General features: G+C 37.2%; 1 protein-coding gene across 1 annotated transcript in view; it reads left to right on the top strand.

Annotated features, from left to right (window-relative positions):
• MIPOL1 (mirror-image polydactyly 1) overlaps window positions 1-12,228 on the top strand; it is a 159,703-nt gene that overhangs the window by 15,560 nt on the left and 131,915 nt on the right. The window contains exons 4-6 of the mRNA XM_059819538.1: window positions 2,672-2,858; window positions 6,422-6,557; window positions 7,543-7,648. Of these exons, the coding sequence (XP_059675521.1) occupies window positions 2,672-2,858; window positions 6,422-6,557; window positions 7,543-7,648 (429 nt within the window). The remainder of the gene's footprint in view (window positions 1-2,671; window positions 2,859-6,421; window positions 6,558-7,542; window positions 7,649-12,228) is intronic.

Here is a 12,228-nt window from a genome sequence, read left to right as displayed (position 1 = left end):
TTTCAGTAGTACTCATTGACAGGACAAGAGTCAATGAGCACAAATTCAAACACATGAAATTCCATCTGAATACAAGGAAACAATTTTTTACGATGAGGGTAATCAAACACTGGCCCAAGCTGCCCAGAGGTTGTCATGACTCTGCTTGTGGAGCTATTCAAAAGCCATCTGGACACAGTCCTGAGCAACCTGCTCTGGGTGATCTTGATTGAGCAGGGGGGCTGGACTAGATGATCTCCAGTGGTCCCTTCCAACTGCAGTGGTTTTGTGAACTCTTTTTAAAGTGCTGTTACTAAAGGAAGCAAATTTGAAAAACATGAACTTTGAAAAGACAAAAAACTTACTCAGTTGATGACTGTGGTGCTAAAGGGATAGAATCCTTTTCTTGATTTGTCCCAGTGTAACTGTGGTAGCTAATGTCATCTGATCTTCTTAGCATTCAGGAGTGAGAAGGTTTTTTTCCTCCAACTCTTTCATATAGTGTGGGCCAAAGGAGAATGCAGTAATGCTAAACAAGGAACAAAGTTTCATGGCAATACAGTCACCGGTTATTGCAACAGATAAGTTGTGCTTGAATTCTTCCACAGAATGCAAAACACTTCACCTGAGGCATTCTAAATAGGTATGGCTTATAGGAAATGTTGATGCCCTAGAGGAGAAGGGGAGGAAAAGTTGTTATGGCAAGTGAAGTGTTGAGCTTTCCCTTCAGTGTGTGAGAGCATGATTTGCAACTCTCTCTATGTATATACACACAGATCACTTCAACTGAAATGGGAGAAGTGGACAGGATTATATTTGATAGGCAGTTCTTTATAATAGAAATCAAATGGGAAACACACCTCAGGCAGGTGTATGCCGCCATATAAAAAGCTTTGCAAGTATTGAAATTCAGACTAGGTTAGTTTTTAGATAGTACTAACTGGAGAGGATTCAGAAGTTTGCCCTTATGTGTTGCCACTCCCACGGTGGGGCAGGTTCTTAGATTATATGTAGTGAATTTTTTAATGCCTGTTTCTTTAGAGATCCTTGCTACTTAACGTAAGGAGGAGCAAGAGGTTGAATCCAGTTTTAAAATGTGGCAGCACTTAAAAGGAATCCTTGCTCAAAAACATGTAGGATTTCAAGCCAGTGAACAACAGCATACATTTGCTCAAAGAATCCAGGTGGCTGTGAGCTGTGTTCAGTTTCTGCATTAGCTGTGAAATGATCTGAGGAACCTATTTCAATCACAGTACTGAAAGTAGTGTTAGGTTATACTTGTTAATGAATGTTTTACCAGGTTATGGTCCCCACATGTTTATTACTGCTGACAAACAAAGATTCTGATACGCTGTTGACTGTTGTTCCTCTAATACAAAAATCAGTGGTTATAGTTTAGAGGAATGGTGAGAGTGTTGTGCTGAAGTAGATAATGAGAATACAGATGAGCAGTGGGTACAATAACTTTTTCCTCGAGGTAGTGACACATAGCTTTGTATGGGAACTTGTTAAACTGACTCCAGTCAATCTGCAAGTAATCTCTCTGTGCCCTCGGGATGTTTCCTGTGCCATTGGCTATGTCTGTCTTTCTTCAAGGAGAGAGGACTGTATTGCAACAGATTTTAGAGACAGTCTTCAGTATTTTTTACTTGGAATCGGTGCTTTTGTGTCTTACATGCAGCTTGACACCTTGATACTGATTGATGTATATTTTCTGGCTATTTGTAGATGATTGCAACTGTATAGACAGTTTCTTATTATTTTTGAGGAAGAATTAATAAGTTGGATTAAAGAATGTGTATTGTATAATTTATCCAAAACATTTGGAAATGCTAACTTTATTAAATGAGCAAAAGTTCCAGTGTTTGTTCTCTACTAATCTAAATGAAAGAATGAAGAATATATGCACTTTTTTCCATTTGCAGCTTTTTTAGGCTTCTTCCTCCTTATTTTGTAATATAGTTCTATAATTAAAACTTACTTGTTCTTATTTTATGAAAGAACATTCATGGTATGTAGATCTTTCTTTCATTTAAATACCTCAATATCAGAAATATGTCCTAAAAATATCTAGTAGCCAAGCTTAAGAGAACTATCACACTCAACATTTTAATCAGACAATTTTTCCCTTTGGCACAATTTGTGCTTTGTATTCTTCAAGTTCTTTAGTTGTATGAGCCTGTACTTTACACTCTCCAGAAGTGAATAATGGGGCCTTAAATTTCTTGTTGCTAATTACAGCTTGCTGATACTCCTTTTGTAGCCAAAATGGATTTTAAAAAGACCTCAATATAAGTAAGAGTCTAGTTCACAACCTGCAAATTTACCTGTCTACAGCAGAAATTCATCATGTCTCACTAAGGTAGAGCTGATTTTTATAAAAGATAGGTAGATAAATTCCTAGGGTGAGCATTATTTTAAGCAGTCATTTAAGGGGAAGAGGGATTAGGAAATGGTGATAATTTTTCAGGTTTCGTGAGAAAAATGCAGTAAATAGGTCGTAACTCCTCTGTGCTCTAGGTAACACAGCTTTTGTTCTTTAGTGGGATGAGGAAGCTGTGAATCTGCAACTAGGGTACTTTCTCCTTTCTGCTGCAAAAAAGAATATAGGAAGTCATTTTTGAATAAGAAATCTCAAGTTTGTTCTTCTCTCTCTAAATGAAAAAATGTGTTCGCTTCTATTTCCAATTAGAAACACGCATCCTGGAACAGAAAAAAGAAGACTCCTGTGTTGAGTTTCAGTTTCATCAGAATTCTCAAAAAAACCCAGAATTTTTCATCCAGGCAGAAGCTGAGGCACTGAAACTTTCAGATTGGCCAGTAACCAGTCAAAGAGGAGGAGCCCAAAATTATTGTAATTCCAGTCCTGAAGAGTCAAGGTAAAAACAAATATGCCTATATATATAGTTTTTCTAGATTCACATTATAGACGATAGACATACGGATTTTTGGATAAAGATAGGGAAGTTTACTTCCCAACTGAGAATCAGAAAGTCAGCTTTTTACTTAGACTCACCATATCTGCCCTTCTCTCCTTGTGGAATGTGGTATTTCACCACTGTATTCTCTAGCACTGATAGAAAATAGAATTATAGCAATGGCTTATGTGACACACTGTGGGTAGTTCAATGATTGTGATCCCTGCAGAGAATTTTAAAAACGCATACTGAACAAAATCAGAAAAGATGATCTAAAAGTCTAGTAGTATTTGTGGCTTTACACAACAAGCACAGTGTACCCTAACTATGACGAGTAAGTAGGAAAAAGGAATGAAGCAGGAATAAAGCAGCTAGGAAGCAGGAATAAAGTAGGGTGAAGTCCAGATGAAGTTGGAAGAGTAAAGATGAGGAACTGTAATACCTTGTAGGCAGTCTGACAGGAATCTGAAGAAGGGCATATATGTTTGAAAAGGATAATACAAACTCTGAAGATTTTACTTTGTCATTAATTTTGGTCATTTATTGTCATTAATTTCCATACTGAGCTATGGCCCTCTACTGCAGTCTTTAGAAACATGCTGTATATGACATAATATATAAAGGTATACCCGTCTGACTAGGGAACTTGCTACCAGTTTTGAGTGACTTAGGCATTTTGAAGCCCAAGTCTTAACTGAGAGTGACAGAGTTGCTTTTGAAAATGGGATCAAGGCTGCAGAGCCCCATGACGTACTTTTGAAAAATATACTCTTAATTCTTCACCTGTCTGGCAGATTCTACACCTGGTTTTGTTATCTTTAGCATGATCTAGTGGTGACCCATTGAGCCAAAACCAGTCCATAGCACTTTTCCATCTGGCTTGTTGCCTTTTTTTGTATTAGGGCTTGAGAAATGCTGTTATGGCAATGTATCCTGCACTAAAAGCCAAATATAATCCTGAGTGCTTAAGTACAGCCCAGCACAGAGTCAGCCAAAGATTGTTCCTCCTACCCTTCACCAGTGCCACTCACATTGGCAGTCAGGCTTGTCTCGAACAATGAGATTAACCGCCCACAGCAGTCATCATGTTGAACCATCTCATCTGCAAATATATTCCATATAGAATCCTAAAGCTATAGGCCAAAACCTCATTGTGGTAGATACTAGATAAACTGCATAAAATCTCTCCTTCCCCAAATAGATTTCAATTAGAATATAAGTTGAGAAAATACCTTGCTATAGAACAACCCAGGAAATGTTGAGTTAGTGTTGATTTGCACTGTAGATGATAGTCTTTGTGTACCATCAGTGTGACTTGTCAAGTTTTCTTTTAGACATCAGGAAGAAAACATTTGAGGGATTCAAAGGTGATGATGAGGTATATTCAAACTTGTTCGTGGGAAGCGTCTCCTGAACATGGAAAATGCACAAAAAACGTTGAGGTTTGTAATGTCTGGTCAATAGCATCCAGAGGCATTTATCACCTGCCGTCTGAAACAGTACTAAATGAATGGACAGGCTGGATAAATGGGCTGAGCCCAGTTGTATGAGGTTCAACAAGGCCAAGTGCCGAGTCCTACACTTAGGTCACAACAACCCCATGCAACACTACAGGTTTGGGGATGAGTGGCTGAAAAGCTGCCTGGTGGAAAAGGACCTGGGGATGGTGATCGACAGCTGGCTGAATATGAGCCAGCAGTGTGCCCAGGTGGCCAAGAAGGCCAATAGCATCCTGGCCTGTATCAGAAACAGTGTGGGCAGCAGGAGTGGGGAAGTGATTGTCCCCCTGTACTCAGCACTGGTGAGGCTGCACCTCGAATGCTGTGTTCAGTTTTGGGCCCCTCACTACAGGAAAGACGTTGAGTTGCTGGAGCGTGTCCAAAGAAGGGCAACGAATCTGGTGAGGTGTCTGGAGCACAAGTCTTATGAGGAGCAGTTGAGAGAGCTGGGGTTGTTTAGCCTGGAGAAGAGGAGGCTGAGGGGAGACCTTATCGCTCTCTACAACTACCTGAAAGGAGGTTGTAGCGAGGTGGGTGTTGGTCTCTTCTCCCAAGTGACAAGTGACAGGACAAGAGGAAATGGTCTCAAGTTGCGCCAGGGGAGGTTCAGGCTGGATATTAGGAAAAATTTCTTTACTGAGAGAGTGGTGAAGCATTGGAACAGGCTGTCCAGGGAACTGGTTGAGTCACCATCACTGGAGGTGTTCAAGGAACGTGTGGACGTGGCATTGTGGGACATGGTTTAGTGGGCATGGTGGTGTTGGGCTGATGGTTGGTCTTGATCTTAAAGGTCTTTTCCAACCTAAATGATTCTATGAAATTTGCCAGACAGAGCAAAGATTAAATAGACTTTGAAGGATCTTGAAAGTGAAGACAAGCAGTTTAAGCACTCTTATACCCCATGTATACACTATATTACACTAAGTAAGTACTTTTTTGATGTGAATCTCCCTGCTGTCTACATTTGATGTGCTTTGGTTTGCACCATAGTTTGCCTGCAGAGTACAGATCTTAACTTCTTTCTTAAAGAACCATAGAGAAAATAAATCCAATGGAAACACATGAAGAAAGGGGTAGCTGAGTACAAACAGCTGTCTACCTAAGAGAATGACTCTTTGGAGCAACAGATAGCTTTCCTTTTCTTTCTAGGATGTGAATTACACATAATGAAAGTAATGTACACAGCAGAAATAGGAGCTCAGAAAGTAGAGCTTTTCTGTGGCTACTTCATATGACTCATTGGCTATGAAGCCCTATAAACAGAAAATGCTTAAGGGAAGCAAATGTTAAAAATATTTGCTAATACCCCTTCTAATCCTTTCATCTACTGATTTTGCTGCCATCTTACAAGTGAGATCTGAGTTATATATGAGTATCAATGGATAGCCAAGGAGTTTTTTAAAAGTCTTACCTTGAGACAGAAGCTTTGTGGCCATTGAATCTTATCTTACTTTTTTCTGTCTATGGCTAAATAAGTTATCTTAAAACTCTGTGTGTGCTATACAGTGTGGAAATCCTATTGTCAGTTACAATATTTAGAATAACACCATCATTTTACAGTTTTCTGCAAGATGAACTCCTAGATCTTGTCTTCTGGATATTTTCGTTTCACTTCATGTGGAATTGTCCATCCTACTGAAGAATTTGGTTTCTTTTAATCTGAGCATCAATTTGATCTCCAAATGTTTCATTACTTTGTCACTCCATGTTAAACACAGGCTTTCAATATTTGCTTCCCTTAAGCATTTTCTGTTTATAGGCTTCATAGTCAATTTATATTAAACTGTTTTATGCCTTAACACTGTAGTAGATTTATTTACTATTCTAGATTTATGGATTTTTTTTTCAGAATTACAGATTTAAGAAGTGGTACAAGGACATCCCTTTTACTGGCTATTTAATACATTTGCAATGGTTAATAAATTTTTGATAATTTATTTCTATGTATTTTGTTTCAGGGGGAGGAGAAACTGATTTTGCATTATTTTTCTTTCTTTTTTTTTTTTTTTAACCTCCTAAACACAGCACCATAGAAAGACAGGCTAACAGGATGCTCCCTGAATTTATATCCCCATGGAAGGGTGCTGCAGATTTAGGTGGAAAAACAGAAACTGCATTCCTTTTAAAAGAATTGGACACTCTGAGGGCCAAAAATAAAAAGGTACAATTGAGATATTCAGATCACAGTATTTGCTCTTTTATGGTTGTCTTACAAAACATACATTTTAACTGTTCCTAATTTAGTTTTGTTATTTATTTTAGTGCACCAATCAATAGCTTTCTTGTCATTTTGGATTCTTAGTATCTGCTTAACAACTGCTTCTCTGGAATTAAAAAAATCTTTCATCCTACCCTTTGACCTTTTTAATCAGTGACATAGATCCTTGCATCGTGGATGAAAACCAAAGAGGACCAAAACCAGGACCAGGATTTCATTAATAGAATCTGGAGCTCATGCTTCTGTACATGTGGTCCAGATAATGAATGTGCCCTGATACCTTCTCTTTGTTGAGGGGAAGAAAATTCCATCCTACTTGCACACTGCATTGCTTCTGGCATTAGTAGCGGTTGCATGTGCCTAAACAACAGAAAAGTCTATGGTCTTTTCATGAAGTGTCATTGAATATTCAATGGCAAGCTCAAATATCTGTCCAAGAGCAGATTTAGTGAATTCCCAGTTAAAAGAAAGGCCTCAACATGTGAAAGAATATCAGTTTTCTGTCTGGCGATGCACATGAAAAATTATGCATTTACACCACAGTCTCTTCAGACTGTGATGTCAGTACTCTTGGTAGGAAATAGGCTATTCATGCAGACACCACAAGCATTATAATTCCCTGTAATTCTGAACTTCCTCAGGAAGAAGGACCACAGCTAGTGATACCTGAAGAAGAGAATCCCAAGTGAAAGTAATGGCACACACATTGCTGCTTGTCTCACAGAGCAAGATAGAGCAAATGATTAAAAAGATATTTTTAATATTTGTCCTTTAAATAAATAAATATAATTAATTGAATTTCTGTTGTATTGCTTAGTGTTTGTATTTTGGGGGTAAGAAACTATTATTTAAAATTTTGTTATGGTTAAAAGAGCTGGTTAACTGTTTCAGCTAGATAAGAATCTTACTGTCCATTTGTTCAATTCAGCTTCAAGATAAGCTGTCTGAAAAGGACAAGGAGCTGAAGACAATAAAACTGGACTTAGAACTGCAAGAGAGAGCTACAGAAGCTAAGATTGCAGAAAAGATTGCAGGTACAGTAGGCAAGCATTTAACAAATGGCTGTATGGCTCACGCAGTACCCGCGGTTGCTATATGACGTGGCCTAGTGAATGTTAGCTTTATTTGCTAAAGGAGGGAAGACTTGACTTTTTTTTTTTATGTGTGGCTGTTTAGAGTTGCTTAGAAAATAGGTGGCTTTAACATCCTGGTACTGGTATTAGCAGGAGCTTTACCTGTATTCATACTGATTTGGGCATTAAATGCATTGTTAACACCATGTCAATCCAATCACAAAAAGGTTGTTTGTTTTGTTGGAAGGTCCTGAACAAACAAGGGGAAATAATGATTACCAGTGCCTCTACCTTTCAACCAGCAGTTCAAATACCACTTATTGTTTTAGCTTGTTCAGAGCAATACTACCCCCTCCCTGTGTGTGTAGATAGTCGCATGTTCACCTCAGCTAGAGACCTGCACTTTTCTTGAAAAATCTGTTCTTTTGGTAGTTAGTGAAATTTTATCTGATGATGGTATGTCTCCAGTGAATGAAGTTTATACAAATTCCCAAAATGCAAGGTTTTAAAGTTTGTAGTTGAAAGTGAATGCATGCTTATATTTGTTGTTAATTGTTCTTTGGGTAGACATACAAGAATGGAGACAATTTGTACTCTATGATTTCAGAAATTTCTAAAGTAATGAAGCTGAGTATTATTGAAAAGTGACTGCATGTACAGTGTACCCAGTGGATGAAAAATACTCTGAGGTGTTTCATTCCAAAATATGCCAAGTGTTTCAAAGAAATTAATGGGAGTGCTTTTATAAAGTCCTTGTATCAATTGTTCATAAATAAAGTGTAAGGTGGGTAAAATTGTGTCCTCATAGACCACGCACACTTCATACAGTATTAATAGTACTAATACCTGTCCCCAAAATTTTGGTATTGAAGGGAGGAGTAACTGTCTTCAGGAAGATGGAGCAGAAAATAAACTCTCCAGCTGAAAAAACAGATGGCTGACTTCCCACTTAATGTCAAACTCCTGAGAATACAATATTCTGTGTATATTACAGATGGAAGAGTGAGTTCCTACATTTTCTGTGGTGGAGGAAGGGAAAGGCAAATCTAATCTACATATTAGGAAACAAATTGAAATACAGGCATAATTTTATTCTTACTTCATTTTACAGAAACTGCTTGCTTTATTTTCAGAAGAAAAAAATCCACACTGCATGTCATAGTTATATCCAGCAGCCGAAAGCTAATGCAAATTGTTTGGGTTCAATCCTGAGTTTTGTGTTTGTTCCTGGATATTTGCACAGTGTTTTCCCTCTGTACCTATAATAGAGAAATATTCTCTTTGATACAGGTGTTCATTGCTCATTAAAACCTAGAAAGAAATGTGTGTCAAAAGATGTGTCAAAAACATGTTTAGTTTCATTTTTATGGATACAGTTGAAATATTTGTTAGTAAATTGTTTTTTCCTACATTACTGTTTAAACTTTCTAGTTATGTCCTCGGCATAATATTCTCTTCAAAACAGGATATGGATATAATAATTAACATAGTTATTCCATTTTAAAAGGAAGAATAAGCCAAATTTTAATGAGAGCTACAATGTGTATTGAGGATGATGTTTTAAAAAAATACCCTTTTTTCTCCTTTTACAAGTTCAGGAAGTATAAAATCCTTTAAATGCTGAGAGAGAGGACAGGAGGCTCCTTACTACTTAAGCTGTTTGCAAAAAGGAAGCATCGTTACTATTTCATGGTTTTCTTTGCTTCCTGTCTTACAATTTTAAGAATGTTACCAAGTTTGGATAAATGTTTTGAAATCTGGAATGATGTGAACCAATCTGAATTTGCGGAGGTCTATGTGTGTCTCTCTCTTAAAAGCCTTGGAGAGAGTTCCAGTGGATAAGCAGAACCTAATAAAGAAGACTCAGTGTGCTTAAGGAAAAACTTTCCCCTTGTGTTAAGTCCTTTGAGGAAAGGAGAACACACACTGCTGTGATTTGATGTTGGTAGTTAATGTTTAATTATTGCAGTGTATAACACATGCTAGAGTGAAGCTTGTAAATATGGGTGTTTGAATTTTTATTATTACTTAGTACTGACTTTATGATAAGAAAATGACTCCACAAAATTATATTGTAAAAAACATTGGAAAGGTACACCATAAAAATGTTATCTACATTGAGGAATATTACAATTCTGTTTTAAATGTAAGCCTCTAATTGATGGGTTTTACCCACAGTCCCGTGGAAAGAACGGAAAAGCTGAAGACAAAGGCCATTTTAGAATGAAGCTACAACAGTCTTCAGAAACAAATAACCCACAGCCTCTCACTTTATGATTTTTACTTTGTTCAGAGGAAGAAGTGAAGAGGAAAAGTGTAAATTTGTGAAATGCTTCATGAGAGACTAAGAAAAAGTAGAGTTAAGGCAGAAGATATACATGATGGAAGAAAATGTTTAATATTGTGTGCAGTAAATAACCTATTTTCAGAAGGTGTTTCTTTTCAAATTTTACTAGCCTGGAAAGTGGATTTTAGAACTTCCTTGGGTCCCTATCTCTGTGTCAGGTAGCTATGGCTAAGGAAAATTACGGAATTCACAATTTTGGTGGCAGGCTTTTAAGCATTAGAGACTATTGTTTCTGGTGGTCATAGTTGCCACAGATTCCTGCTGTTTCTTCATTATTCTTCTGTTGGATTTCCTCTCATTAGAAGCCAATGTCAGAAGGTACTGTTAGTTTCACTCTCCATCATGAAGAGAAGAACAACAGAAGTGGAGGCAACATCAGGAAAATTAAGGGAAGAGCACATCATAAAAGAACTGTGACTAGGATAATGTAAGGAAAAAAGGGAACACCACATGTGAACTGGGCATGAAGAACAGACAAACCCTGAAATGTGGGACTGCAGAACTTTCCTATGTTGAACAGAAAAGGGAATGGGTGCACCCTGTGGGAGGGGAAAGGGAGAAGGAGCATTCATCTTCTGAGGACAGACTGAAGGTAAGGATGGAGGTGTTGCAATGGAGTAAGTCTTCAAAAGAACTATCAGAGAGAACAAATCTCACATTGGATGGACATAATAAGTGACTTCATTTTTGCCTAACAGAAGAATTATACAGGGGGTATAAGAAACTTTTAGAGGAAAGAGCTGGTTGAGTGTAAGTGAGAATTGTAGAGCATAGTGGCAGCCTCTCTAGACTGGAAAAAATATCAAAGCCCTGGTCTTCTCACGCCTTTACTGCAACAAGGTATACCATAGTTAGCATCAGAGCCTCAGCTCTTGGAATATTTTTGTTGCTATCACAGTGCTATATATTGGGACTAAGATAATTCTGAAGGAAAATATAATAAAAAAATATTTCCTCTTAAATCTTTCTGTAGCAAGAGCTATTCTGTGGAGGTTTTTTGCCAATATCTAATAGCAATGTTTCCAAAATTTAATACTTTTTTAAATCAGAGTCAACTTAGCAGGAAAAAGTGGATTGAGTCCAGCCCTGCTAGGTCTGTTAGGTGTTGCACATGACCTTTAATGCCTAAAAACTGTATTAGCATTCTGCAGATGCTCTCTGAAAGACCAGGGTAATGATAGGAAAAATAGTGTGGAAAAAAGGGAAAGCAGTAATTCTAATACTGTTGTATATGTTATACAGCTTTCAGTCTCTTTGAAACTATGGCAATATACCTACAATGAAGTCCCTTTTTTCAGGTCTGTTTTTACAAAAATGTTCGAGAATTAACATTTGTGGCATTTTGGAGTTCTTGAATATGGTATGGAAATGTTCATGAACATTATTTGAAGTTTCCTAAATTAACTTGAAAAATAATTACTGAATGTATATGCAATAGTTTTAATAGCAAAAATGAAAACAAATATCCAAGTGGCTATTAGCTTAGAGTTAGTTTGATTTAATATCCCATAAAGTAAGAGGAAATAAGTAATCCTGCCAGTAATAAACTTTGGGTGGCAATAACTTCCAGCACAGAAGAAAAGTATTTTCCATTTCTTCAGAGCTCACTTTAGAGTCCCTTTTTAGATGTTATTTTTCTTTCTTGCATTTCATCCATTAAAGATTAGCTGTGGAAGGTTGGAGCATGGAGAGATTATGAATGACAGAACAACTCCTGCAGAATAATAATCAGGTTTTGGTATTTAATGCTGTTTGACTTTTGCAGACACATTTCTTATTAACCTTTGGTACAAACAGAAATCCAGGTTCCTGATATCTCATGGAGAAGATGAATTCAAGATCCTCTTCCAATTAAACTGAAATAAGGCCAATATTGGGCGTTAGCCAAAAGAACTCAATAGTTCCCAACCCTTGTGTTTATAAACCTAAATATGAATTATATTTTACAGTTTAAGTAGGTAATGCATATGCTTCTGTAACTCAGTTTTCTGTGCATGATTCATTGGTATATATAGTCTATATAGTTTTGTCCCATTAATGCTTCATTATGCAAAACTATATCCCGAATATTTTTTCAAAATATTTCCTGGTAAATAACAAAATTTTGAAAATAGCTGTAGGATTTGAATCCTCTGTATGGGAAGGTAGACAATCAATCTAAAGGACAGAAAAAAAAACCAAACCCAAGATGGGG

The sequence above is a fragment of the Gavia stellata genome, chromosome 7 (genome assembly GCF_030936135.1).
Source record: "Gavia stellata isolate bGavSte3 chromosome 7, bGavSte3.hap2, whole genome shotgun sequence".
Taxonomy (NCBI): Eukaryota; Metazoa; Chordata; class Aves; order Gaviiformes; family Gaviidae; genus Gavia; species Gavia stellata.
This window is presented reverse-complemented; position numbering and strand designations above follow the sequence as displayed.